General features: G+C 46.2%; 1 protein-coding gene across 4 annotated transcripts; it reads left to right on the top strand.

Annotated features, from left to right (window-relative positions):
• Nucleotides 1-424: 424 nt before the first annotated feature.
• Nucleotides 425-15,031, top strand: LOC120828036 (serine/threonine-protein kinase WNK4). Of its 4 annotated transcripts, none has more exons than XM_040191329.2 (22): nt 425-627; nt 3,599-4,001; nt 4,545-4,717; nt 4,800-5,020; nt 5,092-5,249; nt 5,436-5,524; nt 8,910-9,129; nt 9,208-9,420; nt 9,698-9,863; nt 9,992-10,200; nt 11,319-11,392; nt 11,501-11,636; nt 11,718-11,834; nt 12,085-12,243; nt 12,322-12,370; nt 12,761-13,254; nt 13,396-13,444; nt 13,518-13,592; nt 13,701-14,088; nt 14,161-14,366; nt 14,446-14,520; nt 14,611-15,031. In XM_040191329.2, exons 2-22 carry the CDS (start codon nt 3,726-3,728, stop codon nt 14,871-14,873), a joined length of 3,810 nt encoding a protein of 1,269 aa, XP_040047263.2. In that variant the 5' UTR covers nt 425-627; nt 3,599-3,725; the 3' UTR covers nt 14,874-15,031. The 4 variants fall into 4 exon arrangements, with proteins under 4 accessions (XP_040047263.2, XP_040047262.2, XP_040047261.2 ...); XM_040191328.2 differs by having other exon boundaries at nt 487-627; nt 3,599-4,007; nt 9,701-9,863; XM_040191327.2 differs by having other exon boundaries at nt 487-627; nt 3,599-4,007.
• Nucleotides 15,032-15,699: the final 668 nt, after the last annotated feature.

Here is a 15,699-nt window from a genome sequence, read left to right as displayed (position 1 = left end):
AGTACTCAAGTACTCCAATACATCCCAGGGGTACATATTGTACAGTTTATTGAACTATAATAACCTTTTATATTAATAGTATTATTATTATCAACAACACAATTAGAAATGAAACAAATGTGTTTGTAATACAAATTTGTTTGTATTGGCTTTCGACGTTCGATGTGTGAAATATGAAATAATCAATATGATAAATAAAAAAACAACAAGTTAAAACATAAAACCAAAATAAAATAAACCCTTAAAAATATATATTTTTCACTAATGATTGATTTTATGTTATTGGTGAATGAAAAGTTTAAGTGAAGGTTTCAAAGTATATCCGATGTCTCGTGTTTTATCAGGTCAGGTGACAGGTGTCCAGTGGGCGGGGCTACGTCTGCTCTCCGCTGATAGGGCTCTCTCACAGCGCGAGCTCTCTGGTGAGAAACGACTTCTAAACAAGAAGAAAAGGGAGCAGAAGGAGAAGAACAAGAAGAGGAACAAGGAGAAGAAGAAGAAGAAGAAGAAGAAGAAGAAGAAGAAGAAGAAGAAGAAGAAGAAGAAGAAGAAGAAGAACGGAGAGGAGGGAGAAGAAGTCTTGGATAAGTCTTCACATTAAACTCAGCCTCAGTGACTGCTGACAGAGTGAGTTTATTTTATCTAAAAGGCTATTTTATCTGTAGTTCCAAGAGGCAGTTATAAATTAATTATAATTATAAAATAAACCTAAAAATAGGAGATACAGTTAGAAAGGTCATACACTATTGTCTGTGCACGTGAGAAAATGAGAAAAGTAAAAGTAAAAGATTGCCAAGTAGTCATAAGACATTCAACACACACAAAGAACACACTTAGAACAATCAAAACTAACAATAATGTCATATAATGTAATGTAATGTAATTTATGATATGAAATTATTGAAAATATAATGCCAAATAATATAATATGATGTAGCATAATATAAAACAATAATATTAAATGTAATATATTATGGCTGATATAATATAATATAAAATCTAATATGTTATGATATAACATTCTTTATAATATAATATACAATATTAAATATCATATCATCATTTCATATAATATAACACAATTTAATATAATACAAAATAATGTGATGTAGTATATTATTACACTATATAACATGTATATCTATATAATATGATATCTGAAATAGTATAATATAATCAAATACAATATTTTATCATCATATATAATATAATATTGCATGATATAATATAATGCAATATCATATTACAGCCGCAAAGCACCTGGAGAAAACTGATTGGGTTGGGTGCGCTGCTACAAGGGTGGCAGTGACAGTGGGGGGTCGGACCAGATCTGGGGACGTGGAATGTATCCTCTCTGAGGGGGGGCAGAGCTTGTGCGAGAGGTGGAGCATTATCAGTTGGTGGGGCTCACTTCTACGCACAGCCTTGGCTCCGGAACTGTACTCCTGGATAGGGGATGGACTATTTTACTGTAGAGCGGCCCATGGTGTGAGGCGCCAGGCGGGTGTGGGGATACTCACAAGTCCCCGGCTGAGTGCTGCTACATTGGAGTTTACGCAGGTGGACAAAAGCGTCGCCTCCCTACGCCTTCGGGTTATGGGGGGGAAAACTCTTGACTGTTGTCTGTGCGTTTGTACCAAACTGCAGTTGGGAGACACTGGATGTCCTGCATGGGGCTTCCTTAAGGGTCCATAGTCCTGCTGAGAGACTTTAATGCAGATGTTATGATGGAGATGCCTGGAGAGGCTTGATCAGGAGAATTGGCTACCCTGATCTGAACCCGAGCGGCCATTTGTTGTTGGACTTCTGTGCCAGTCATAAATTGTCCAAAACAAACACTATGTTCGAACATAAGGATGTTCACTAGTGTACGTCAGGGGTGCCCAATAGGTCAATCGCTACTGTGGAGATCGCCTGCCATTGATAAAGGCTAACGGAAAACAAATGCTAATTAGCATTGCTTACTAACAGAGGCATTTCATTTCATTGAAAAGGAAACCCGGCTGACTTCCATCAGTGCAAGTCATCCAACTAAGGTAATGACCAAGAATCTGTGGAATGTTTGTGACGGTTCCCTCCTTCTGACCGATAACAGGGGCTCGTTGTTTTTTATATCGACTTTTTTCGCGCTGACGATATGCAGCGGTGTTGTTAAGTTTGGTTACCGCAACTACTCGTTTGCAGTACTACTATAGTACCGGGCGGTGGAAGGAGCACTTTGACGAACTCCTGAATCCAACTGCGCCCTCTTTGGTTGAGGCCCAGCTGGAGGTGGAGAAAGGATCATTGTTAATTTGCCCAGTGGAAGTCACTGAGGTAGTCGAAAACTCTGCAGCGGCAAAGCCCAGGGATGGATGAGATCCGTCCAGAGATGCTGCAACATTGGGTGGAAATCTGGGACAGTGGCAGACCGGAATGGTGGTGGTACCTCTTTTTAAAAAGACGGACCAGAAAGTGTGTGGCAAGTCTCCCTGGTAAAGGTGCTGGAAAGGAGGGTTCGGCCGATAATCAAACGATAGATTGAAAAGAAAAAATTTGAATTTTTGTCCTGGTCGTGCTACAACGGACCAGCTCTTGATAGGATCATGAAGGGGGCCTGGGAGTATGCTCATCCAGTCTACATGTGTTTTGTGGACCTGGGAAAGGCGTATGACCGGGTCCCCCGAGAGATACTGTAGGACGTGCAGCAGGAGCGCCATCAAATCCCTGTACACCCAAAGCTAGATCTGTGTCACGGTTTGGGTTAATGTCTGGTTTTATTTTGTAGTTCCCTTCCTCTGTTCTCCCTGGTCACGTCACTTCCTGCCTTGTCCTGTCGTCCCCTGTGATTGTCTGTCATGTCATGATTGTTCCCAGCTGTGTCCAATCACCTGCGCCTCCCTTGTGTATTTAAGCCACGTGTGTCTGTTGTCACTTGTCGCGTCATTGTTCATTGTATGGAAGTCCACGTCCACGCTCTCGGTCTTGGTTCCTGTCTTCGATTTTGCCCCTTGAAAACCTTTTTGACAATTAAAGTCCCTTTTCTTTTTGAAAACTCTGCGTCTGAGTCCTACCTTCCCCGCCATGCAGCACCCTGACAATCTGTCCGTGTAGGGAATGTGTCCATATTCTGAGCGAAGGTCTTTCACTCGCTTTACTGCACCCGGGAAAAAAGAGCTGAGCCAAAAGGCCCCAGGGAAAACCCAGGATTACGTGGAGAGATTATATCTCCACACTGGCCTGGAAACACCTTGGACGCCCCAGTCAGAGTTGGTAGAAGTGGCCCGGGAAATAGACGTTTGGGACCCCCTGCTGGGGCTGGTACCCCTGCAACCCGACCCCTGATCGCTGTTGAAGATGACATGAGAGGCAATACTGTATTATTTGATATGACACAATATAATATAATATATTATATAATATAGTACAATAGAATATGAAAATAATATAATTGACTAAAAATACGATACAATAATAATAACAATAACAACAACATTTTAACGTTTTCATCTTTAAGAAACAAAATATTCAAACAAGAACCAAAGATATCACAACATCAGCCAGACAGAAAACACTTAAAATAATAAAATGTAAGTTAAAATCTTATCTTTTGTTACAGTTTAATTGAATCCTATGGTGGCTCCTCCCACTTCTCTGACCTCAAGAAGAGGAAACGGACAACCGAACCAAGAAGAGACCTGGAAGAACAACAGTCCACACTTTCGCCTTCTCTTTCGCCTGTTACCATGACAACCTCAAAGGACAACCCTCCGGCAAATCAGGACATCTACTCAGACTCGGGGGAGGAGACGTCAGTCACGTTGTCAGACACCAACGAGGCGTTACCATGGCAACCAAAGAAGGAGGAGGAGCGTGACGAAGAGGAGACAGAGGCCGTGGCATCGTCTCCGGACGGACGATTCCTGAAGTTCAACATTGAGATCGGACGAGGATCCTTCAAGGCGGTTTATAAAGGACTGGACACTGAGACAACCGTGGAGGTGGCCTGGTGTGAGCTGCAGGTAACAGTACGTAGTACTACATACACACACTATACAGAGCAGTACACAGCAGTACACCAGCTTTCACACAACAGGACACAACAGCAAGATGGCGCTAATCAAAATGCGGCTCTCAGCACAAAGCTAACCAAAGACACGCTAACATATGTCACTGTGTGTTAGTGTGTGTTTGCACGTCAGTACGTGTTACTTTGCGTTAGAATGTGTGTTTGAGAGGGATACGGGAACGGTGAATAAGCAGTTTTTGTACCATAAACATGTGTTATTTCATATCGGCCAGACGGCAGCTGGTTGATATAGATAAAAGCTCTCACACACACACACACACAGACGCTAGCACACACACACACGTAATGAGGTCTTTATGGTTCTTCCCTCAAAAGTTCATGTGAAAAAAAAGTTGTTAATATTTCTGCGGATGTGTTGACCCACCGTTTATATGCTGACATTTCATTCAATGAAAAATGAGAAACAAGTTCAGAAATGTTAGAAAGGTTTTACATTTTACTTTATTGTTCTATTTGAACAATTATTGATCTTCAGACTCATCGTCTCTCCAAGTCGGAGCGTCAGAGGTTCACGGAGGAGGTGGAGATGCTGAAGGCTCTGCAGCACCCCAACATCGTCCGCTTCTTCGACTCCTGGAAGTCAACGCTGAGGGGCCACAAGTGCACCATCCTGGTGACGGAGCTCATGACCTCCGGGACCCTGAAGACGTGAGTCCACTACAGAGACACATCATTCTAGTCCCTGAAGGCTTCACTGGAGGAGCTCACCTGTGTTTCTACGCTGCTTCAGGTACCTGCGGCGGTTTCGTCAGATGAAGCTGAAGCTGCTGAAGCGTTGGAGCTTCCAGATCCTTAAGGGGCTTCAGTTCCTACACTCCCGCTGCCCCCCTATCCTGCATCGAGACCTAAAATGTGACAATGTCTTTATCACTGGGCCCAGCGCATCAGTGAAGATCGGAGACCTGGGCCTCGCCACGCTCAAAAAGGCCTCATTCGCCAAGAGCGTGATCGGTGAGAAAGCAACGTAAGACAGGCCAGCGCGGTAAGCTGTTCGTTTACTGTCACTGTTGGGATGTGTTCAGGGACCCCGGAGTTCATGGCTCCAGAGATGTACGAGGAGAAGTACGACGAGGCCGTGGACGTCTACGCGTTCGGCATGTGCATCCTGGAGATGGCCACGTCCGAGTACCCGTACTCCGAGTGTCAAAATGCCGCCCAGATCTATCGCAAAGTCACCAACGTGAGGCTCCGACCACTGGAGTGCAGTCCACTTTCTGTCTCTGGACACACATTGGTCCCTGAACTCCCCATGACACTTTAGTCCTTGAACATCCCCTGGCACAATTCAACATAAGGCTACAGCCACACCTGACTACCCTCCACTTCCAGTTTCTGGTCATATGCTTGATATTTGTTTTTCTCTTAGGGAATCAAACCAGACAGTTTTCTCAAGGTCTCCGTCCTGGAGCTCAAGGAGATCATAGAAGGCTGCATTCGTACCGACAGCAAAGAGAGGTGAGGGGACACCTGTATATATTTAAATACAACTCATCATGTAAATATGTAATACGTTCAGGATCGATGTGTGAGGTGGGGGGACACAAACCAAGACGACAAGCAGGGTTTTCTAAATGAAAGCAAAAAACACAACACAGATTACTTCTGGTTTGGGGTCTTTAACATCTAACATAAACTCTTTCTCTTTTTCGTCCGCTGCTCTCCTTCCCCTACTATATATATGAAACTGACTGAAGGAAAAATCTATATCTAAGCAGCTGAAACAATACAATTGCAGAGTTAATTTGCACCCCCTGCTCATAACTGTAAGTTACTATGAACTATTTTAAAACGATACCAAAAACGTCAGACTTGTTTTGTTAGCTAGGTTTAGGGTCAAATTGTAGTTCTATTTCATCCAAACTGACCACCAGAGGCAGTGCTTCACACTGGATTATCTTCTGTCCCATGCTAACCCTAACCCGCAAGTCTAGTCTTTATACCAACGAGTCACCTGTGACCCCAGATGACCCACCCGGAGATCAGTCCTATTTCATCTTCTCGCTACTCGGGTAGCTACTCTGGTAGCTACTCTGGTAGCTAAGCTTGAACGATCTATTTCTCTAAAAATTGAGATGTATTTCGAAGAGTGCTCCCGCTCAAGCTACCTAAGGGGACCCCAAGACCGGCAGCCTAGAGGCCTCTCTCCCTGGCAGTCCTAGGAACATCCAGCAGAGCGCTTAAGCCGATTGAGCAGGACCATGTTTCACTCTCCCAGCTGTAGGACCTGTATGCCTCCTCTTCACTCACATCTGAGGGACGGCCTGTCAGAGGAGGCCTGTATGAGATGTGGCATCATCACACCAATTCAATTCATTTTATTTTGTATACACTGTAAAAAAAAAAAAACGTAAAAAGAAGGTTGAATGACTGGCTGCAGCGGCTGCCAAACAAAAAACATAAAATTATGGTAAAATAACTTAATTCAAATGAAGTGCGAAAGCCATAAATTTACAGGAATGTTCCTTGTTTCCTTCCTGTTGTTTTATAGATTTTTTCTGTATTATTACGATCAAACACCTTCAATACAGTGATATCAACAAAGGTTTTGCAGTAAAAACGTATTATTTTAAATTATTTTACATATTAACACATTGTCAATTCTCATGAAAGATTAGCCATTCATAAAGATTTTCAATGTTTCAATTAAACTAGGGGTTGGAAACTTCCATCCATCTTCAAACCGCTTATCCTGCACACAGGGTCGCGGGGGGGCTGGAGTCTATCCCAGCCAACTTCGGGCGAGAGACGGGGTTCACATTGGACTGCTCGCCAGCCAATCGCAGGGCTACACAGAGACAAACAACCACTCACACTAACACTCTAGACGGCAATTTAGAGTCACCAATCAACCTCAAATCTTTGGACTGTGGGAGGAAGCCAGAGTAGCCAGAGAGAACCCACACAGACACGGGGAGAACATGCAGACTCCACACAGAAAGGCCACTGGGCGAAGTCGAACCCAGGACCTCCAGTACAAGGTTTTTCTCTGTAAAATTGTTAAGGAAAATTCCTGTAAATGTATGGTTCTCGCACTTCATTTGAAGTAAGCACAGAACCTTGTGGGACCTCACATTGGTGGTCAAGTACGAACTCGGATTGATCAAATAAATACGATTTAAACCAGCTGAGAGCAGTTCCTTCAATACCAAATGTTTTAGACTCTGCAACAGGATACAATGATCAATGGTGTCAAATGCGGCACTGAGGTCCAGCAAGACAAGAAAAGAGATGAGTCCTGGGTACAAGTAGAAGATCATTCGTAATTATGACCAGTGCTGTTTCTGTGCTATTATGCACTCGAAATCCTGACTGGAACACCACAGCTCTGTCCCATCATACGATGATGAACGAGCTCTGGGGGCCATGCAGGACGCGGCAAAATTCTGCCCAACTATTGCATTCCTCATAGTTTCCCCCGAGGAGTCATTGAGGCCTGATGCGGGCCGGCCGGCGATATTCTCTCCCAGCAGCAGATCAGCTACTGGGCAGTTCACCCTCCGGACCCCTGGGTTGTACCACCGGGAGTTAGCCGTACTTCTGGCCATGGGTCCTCTCTCGAGAGTGGACCCCCTGTCACAACCCGGGGTTCTACTCAGCTTATTTTCTTGTGAACAAGAAATGTGGCGGATTACGTCCAATTCTAGACCTGAGGGAACTCAACAAGTTCCTGAAGGTGTCACCCTTTCACATACTGAGCAGACACAGCAGATTTCCAAAGGAGAGTGGCTCACGTTTGACAACCTGAAGGATGCTAATTTCCACGTTCCCATTTGGCCTTACCACAGCAGTTTCTTCGTTTCGCCTTTCAAGGCCGTCACTACCAGTTCATGGTGCTCCGATTCGGACTCTCCCTCTCTCCACGGGTGTTTATATGGTGTGTGGACAATGCCCTTTCCCCCCTGCAATCGCAGGGCACGAAAATAGTGCCGTCCTTCTCTCTCACGTAGCCCGGTTGGACCGCAGAGTAAATATGGAGAAGAAGTCCCAAAGCCCTTCTCAGAAGATAACCTTCATTGGTGTGGCTCTGGACACAATCACAGTCACCCGTCCGTCACCCCAGCGCGTGTGAACAACAGCCTCTCCTCTTTCCGAGGGGGCAGGCGGATGCCCTCCAAACTGGCAACTGTCTCAGCTGTTGTTCTCTTAGGCTTGCTGTCACTACGCCCTCTGCAGAAAGCGACTGCTCACCTTATCTCCATGGAGGGAGAGAGCATTTCTGTCGAGTTGGGGCCCAATGGGCTCTGTCCAATTACGACGGGAGGTGGTCACCACAGATGCCTGCCTCTTGGGATGGGACGCAATGTGGCAGAACACGGCCTGCTTCGGGGCAGTGGTCTGCTCAAGACCGTACGCAGCATGTCAATGTCCTGGAGCTACGGGCCGCGCACCTAGCGCTCGCACATTTTCTGCCACACCTGATGGGAAAACATGTTCTTGTCGAGTCGGACAACACCTCTGGCGTGTTTCCCATAAATCATCAAGGGCGCACCAGATCTGTGGAGTTACTACGTGTATCCCACACCCTCCTAACTTGGCCAGAAGAGCTATTTTACGCCATTCCACCATTTCCTCTGATATTGCCAACGCTCCTCCAAGTTCTCCAACAGTGCCACAGACTCTCGCTGGTGGCCCCTCTGTGGCCAGCCAGGGCTTGGATTTCCCTACTACATAACGCCAGAATTCATAGAACCGTAGTTACATACGTAACTTTTTTTTCGTTTTTGTGTGGTTTTAATTTTTTTGTGTGTGCTTGTGAGTTTGTATGCGTGTGTGTACAATGAAGCATGAATAGTTGAACCTACTTACGCCGACTGTCGATGTCACGGTCCTCCGGCTGCAGGTTCACCGTCCAGGACCTTCTGGGTCATCGGTTCTTCCAGGAGCAGCTGGGGGTCCACGTGGATCTGGCCGAGGAGGACAAGGGCTCGAAGGCGGCTCTGAAGCTCTGGCTCAGGATGGACCACAACAAGAAGCTCCATGGGAAGTACAAGGATAACAACGCCATCGAGTTCCTGTTCGAGCTGTACAAAGACATCCCGGAGGAGGTTGCCCAGGAGATGGTAGCCCCGCCCACCTGAACGTGTCAATGACATCATCCCTGGTTGAGGTGGTCTGACCCTTCTCTCGCTCTCTCTCAGGTGGTGCTGGGGTTCTTGTGTGAGGCCGACTACAAGCCGGTTGCCAAGGCGATCAGACATCGGGTGACGGCCGTGAAGCGGGAGCGAGAAAAACAAAGGCGCCGACTGCTGGAGGACACCCAAAAGAAGGAAGCCGAGGAGTCTGTTCCCTGCCCCCGGATACCAGAACCGGCCAATCACAACCAAGCATCTGGCACCAGATCGGCCAATCAAGTGCGTCTAAAAATGATCCCATGGAAACATGACAGATTATCATTCTAAGAGTTGCAAATAACTTTTTATCACAAAACTTGAACTCATTTTCACCAATCAACATCATTATAGCTGTAATAAACCAGGTGACGTGTTACTACAATACCTCAAACATTGTTTTTCTGCATATGTGAGACTTTTTTTATGAAGCTATGAATTCAAAGAAAGGAGTTGTCAGTTCAACTTTAACAACCAGCTGGTTAAAAATATTTAACATCTTTACGTTTAAAACTCGCAGCAGGACTCAGTTTTTTCCAGACACCTGAGTCCTTCCTGCATGCAAACCCAGCCCTTAGCAGCAGTGACATCAGCGAGCAGAGAGGATTCTGGGATCAGCAGCAGGACCGAAGGAGAACGAGACGAGGAGGCGACGGCCAAACAAACCTCTAACTCCTCCACTACATGTCAGGGTTACTAATATTGTGTTGTCAATCTCTCATCTGTGGATGTCCGTCATTATATTGATTCCTCATGTTATTGTTTTTCACTTGATTATAATCATTTCATTTGTATTCACAATCCTTGTCGGCAGCGGACTTTGAGATGGACGGATCCTTCACCTACACAGGTGTGCCAGGGAAAGTTGAAGCCGCGCCCCCTCCAGCCCCTCACCACGCCCCCATCCACTATGTCCCCGCCCCTGCACCACTGGCCCAGGAAACCACTCAACATCAGGCTCCTCCCCCTATCATCCGGCCTCCACTCAAAGCTCCGCCCCTTCCCGTGCTGCGTTTTCCCAAGGTGGGATGGGGACAAAAGTAGGGAACAGGCTGGGTTAAACTAAAGACGGGCGCTTTTAACATTGATGAATTTAAAATAGAGAAGCGATTCCCAAAGTGTGGGCCGCAGGTACTGCAGGTGGGCCGCGAGAGGTCATTTACAATAAATAAATAAAGTTTTTCAATTTTCAATATTTAAAATTTTGAAATTAATATAAAAATGTTCATGATGCGGCACATTCGTTATGTGAAACATTAGTTGATGAAGCACAAACAATTTAAACGGACAGATTAATAAAACAATAAGGCTCTCGCTCCAAACGGCTGCTCTTGTCCGCCTGTCGTTGTTCAACAAACGCGGCGCCCTCTTGTGGTATTAAAGTCAATATACCACATTTTCCGCACTCCAAGGCTTAAAAGGCTTTAACTTCCTCAAAAAACGACAGTGCCTTATAATCTGGATTCTTATATATGCATCAATTGGTTAATCGGTTGATCCGTACTGGTTGTTCACTCTGCCAAACACGCCAAAGCTCGTCTACGACGGCGAGATGCTGAGCGAGATACGGAGCTGCTTTCAGGGCGCGTCGGAGAAACGAAGCTGTCGTTCTCGCCGAGCGCTTCATGAGATTAAAGAGCGAGAGACGGCGCCCTTTTCTCTACAGTAGCTGAACCTTCTTAACGGGGAACATAAGTTATTCTAAAAGCAGCCGGAGATTTAAGGCGTGGATGGCGAGGGGGGCGGCGTGAGCGGACCCTGAAAGCACCGTCTCCACCTCCCTGTCAGAAAGAACAACAGCGAGCGCGTAGAAAACTCCTTCCAGCGCGAGCAGAGATTCTCCTCACGAGCAACGAGGCTCACGTTTCGCAAGCGAGCAAATACCTCACGGAGACGGACTTTTGCTGGCGGATGTTTGATTGTGGTTAAATTCTTCAGGTTATTTAATCATTATGTTTTAATCAGAGTTGTGATTAAAGGTTTGTTGGGGCCGCAAAAGATTTTCAGATTTCAAAGTGGGCCGCGGCGTTCTTGAGTTTGGGAACCGCTGAAATAGAGTAATTAGTCATTATTAATGAATACGTTTTAAATTATTCTAGACCAATCCGATTATGAAGTGACTTTAAATTGTTGTCCTCCAGAGCATTGCCGTGTCCCACAATGCTGAGAGACAGCCATCGGAGTCTGTTTGTGGCTTTTCTTCACCTATTGAGAGGTAACGCACACCTTCATCTCGTAAACACTTTATCTCATGAATATTTATCTTGTAAACATCTAGTTCTCTTAAAGTCGTCTTGGGTGTCTCTTCACTTCCTGTTTGCAGCAACGCCTCCGACATCACCTCGGGTTTGAGTGACGGCAATGAGGGGCAATCAGAGAGGGGCAATCAGGAAGTTGGAAGTCAGGCGGCGACGAGGCAGATGAGGCGGCGAGCAAAGGCTCGCCTCAGAATCACCGGGGTGACGTGACATCCCGCTCATGTGAGACGTCAATGTGTGCAGCCATGTTTACACATTTAAATCATGCTGCGGTGCGTTCAGGTAACCGACATGGCGGACCGCGTGGTGGAGTGTCAGCTGCAAACCCACAACAGCAAGATGGTGACCTTCAAGTTTGACTTGGACGGAGACAACCCGGAGGACATCGCCTCTGTGATGGTGAGCGGCAGCAGCCAATCAGAGTGCAGCGCAGAGACTCACCATGCGGGGGGAATAAGATACTTTTCTATATAATAATTATAATAATTTACAGTTCTTTCTTCTTTTGCTTTTGTGTATTTTTAATCAAAACTTTATTCAGTCAATTTAAGGTCTGTATGTGTGTATCTGACATATGACACCTGATCTGTGATTATGACGTCAGTAATATAACTCCTTAATAAATATACCGGCTGTGATCTGTGTTCAGATCCACAGAGACTTCATCGTGCCGTTAGAACGGGAAGGGTTCATCCTCCGCATGTATGACATCATCAAGAGAGCGGAGTCTATGATGCTTCGCCAGCAGCCGGGCGGCAGCGCAGCGTCGCCCCACCTTTCCGCCCCCCCTACACTCAGCGACTCTCTTGTAGGCAGCTTGGATTCAATCATCACGGTGTTTGTGTATCTTGATGTTGTGACTGAGAAACTTCTACTGTCTCTACAGGACATGGCGCCACCACGACACATGTCCAGGAGCCCGCCCTCGCTTCCTGGTAAGAAACGATGGTTCTGAGCGAACAGGAAGTAGAATCCATTGAGCGATAAAATGATTCAATATATGTCTGATATGATGATATGTTTCTAGAATAAAATGAATGAACTAACTGAACGACTTTGATAACGTTTCGGTTAGTTGATTATTTGCTCTACAGGAGCAACAGTCCATCTCATAACACTAATACTTGGTGATAGTTAATATCCTCATGTGGGCAAATCTTCTAAAGAAAAGGAATTCAACTTGAAAAAAACTCAAATGAAAGAAAAAAATGTTTTTTCCATCAAACGTTGCAGACCCAGACTCCTCCCCCTTAGAGGGCGGAGACTTTTTCAAACCCTGGGAAACCCCGTGTTGATAATCCCCCCCACTCCCCCTCTCTCTCCAGCTTCCTCCCATCAGCCTGCTGCCCATTACCCCCACGCCGCCCTTTCTCCTGTGTATGACCCTCCCTCTCCCGCTTACACCGCCTACCCCTCCGACGGCTCCACAACCAGCCTCCACCCAGACCAGAGTAGCTCCTCTCCCCTCACCTCCTCCACCTTCTCCTCCTTTACCCCCTCCCTTCCTCCTCACTGGCCGGCCCCCGACCAGCCTATCTTCTCCCTGGCCAATGTGCTCTCTCTGGCCATGAGGGTGGCCCAGTCCTTCTTACCCCCCACCGGGACCCTCAACCAGGGCTTTTACCCCCAACCCCCGTCTTCCCCATTCCCTCCTCCCATGTCTCCTTCCATGGGTCCTGAGTTCCTCCCGCCAGGCCATGGCTCCTTTTCTGCTTCCTTCTCCTCCCAGCTGTTCGGCCCCCCTAATCCTGAGCCAGGCTCTGCCCTTCACAGCCAGCTCGGGGCTTTGCCCAGCCAAGTCAACGCACCTGAGGCACAGGTGAGCTTGCTGATTCCTGTAGTCCAGGTAGAACGTTAGAAAAAGCTGGTTTCATTTATTCAAATATGTCCTTCCTTCCCTTCCGCACGTCTTCATCAACTGACTCCTTCACTCACTCACTCCTCGACTCAATCATTTCAGCCTCTTAGCCCCGTTCAGGTAAAGGTTGGCTCAGCTCCGCCCCCTAAAGGTGAGTACCACTGACATCACAAACTGACGTGATATCAGACTGTGACTCACTGATCATTAATCTGATCTGACAGTTCCAGAGACCGTCTGTCCTTCCAGTCCGACCGGTCATCTTGGTCCCGTCCAGGTGCCCCCCACCCAACCGGAAGGTGATGAGATGAGTTTGTTCATCCTTACTTTTACTGGCGCTGTTTGTCCTCTACTCCCCGGTCGAACTCATCGACATCTCACATCTTATTCTTCTGTCTCTCTTCCAGTGAACAAAACCTCAGTCTTAAACGTTGGTCGTTTCCAGGTGACGCCCACAAAAGGCATTCCTACTGTCCGTCTACAGGAGCCACGCCCCCTCCACCATGCCACGCCCACAGCCCACTCCCCACCCCCCTACAGTGTGAACCAATCGGGAAGCTCAGAAAGCAGCGTCACGGGGCTCAGCGAATCAGAGAGCAGCACTGTGGTTAAGGTTTCCGCGCCGGTTCAGATTCAGGGTTTCCATGGTAACCCTCATGGACAGGAGGAGGAGGAGGAGAAGAGGAGGAGGGGGGGTCGAAGACTGAGCATTAACGTCTGGGATGGTATCAGCTCTGACGAATCAGAAAGTGAGAAGGAGGAGATGTGGGCGGAGCTGCGGGAGCTACGCAAAAGGTGATTGATGGAAAAGCTGAAAACAATCTTAAGGGAATGAGATGAATAAGGTATGAACCCTTTGAACACTAGACACCACGTGGAGGTGCAGAACCTGCAAGCCCATCAGAAGGAAGAGATTGAGGCGCTGTACCTGAGGACAGGTAAAGTCCCGCCCCCTGGCATCTTCTCACCGGCCGCCATTTTGAACCACCGGCAACGGCGCCTCTCCAAGACCGGGACCCATCCTTCTACTCGCAGCAACAGCGTGCAGAGACCAGAGGTGCTGCCCTCTGCAGGTGAGGAGGTCCCGCTGCACAGAAACGAAACAATCAACATTTATTAAAACCTACGACATAATAAGATTTTATGATTCAGGGATCATGAGAAAGAGCTCGTCTGGATCTCAGGAGAGAGCGGGAAGAGGCGTGACCTTTGCCCCCAAGCACAGCGGTACGATGAGCTCACACAGGTGAGCTGAAGGTGTTCCAGCATGCAGGGCGGTAGCTGACCCCAGAGTGACCTTTGACCTTTCTCCTCCAGCGAGAGAGGAGCTGCAGACTGACGAGACAAAGAAACCAGAAATAAGGATCTCAAACATTTTCTTTACATTTATTTATATATATTTAAAACGTTCTGGAGATTTTTCAAACTTATGCAGGAAAACATATAATATATATATATTATATTATTATATTATGATGAAAGATAAATACATGATTTTTGAGGAAATATATACATTATATAAACATAGAAAAACATTAAAAACGCATTTAAATTCCATCATGATCTGTTTTTATAGATAATATGTATCAGTTCAGTACATGTTTGTGTAATTAACAGTTTATGACAGGTTTATAACCTGTGATGTCTGCTTATTCAGTTTATTATTTAAAGAAGACTTGTTAAACGTGTGAACTACTGTGTGTGATCTATTATTCATCTAATAAAACTATTAAAATGATGCTTTTGTTAAGCATATCTGATAATGTTGATAACATGCTAAACAATAACTATTGCATGTGTGTATAGTGTGTGCGTGTGTGTGAGTGTGTACATGTAAACGTGGTCTTCATCGGTGGTAAGACTTCAGATCCTCCAATGGGAGAGCAGAAGGTTCTGCCTCCTCGTGCTTAAAAGAGTGATGCTGGAAATGTAACCAAACTAAGTAATGCTTCATGCCACGTTCCTCATACCTGGCTAACGGAGTTAGCCGAATCATTTTAGGATAAGATTACAAAAGTCAGGTTGTTGGTTCCTCGAAGCCTGGCTAAATCACCATAGCAACACATCCAAAAACTTGAACCTGCTACAGAGCAGGCTAACTTAAGCCAGCTGGATAAGCTTGGATCAGAGATCCTATTGATCTTTTATAGGTAGAGTTCTTCCAGACCACCACGATCTATTAGGACATCACGTTCTGTACAGCCTTTCTGGAACCTTACATGGTGAAGACCACACGCTGCAGATGGGCATCCACTGTCCTACAGGCTGTTTTACAGACTGAATGCAAAGTCTCGGCTCTTATGCGAGTTGTATATTTTAGTAGTTTGTTTATTTGGCAATTAAAACACTTGTGGATGGGTTCATTCCCGTTGGGCTCCCACCATAAAACCAAGGCGGACTTCCGAA

This window comes from Gasterosteus aculeatus, chromosome 11 (assembly GCF_964276395.1).
Source record: "Gasterosteus aculeatus chromosome 11, fGasAcu3.hap1.1, whole genome shotgun sequence".
In the NCBI taxonomy this organism is placed as follows: Eukaryota; Metazoa; Chordata; class Actinopteri; order Perciformes; family Gasterosteidae; genus Gasterosteus; species Gasterosteus aculeatus.
This window is presented reverse-complemented; position numbering and strand designations above follow the sequence as displayed.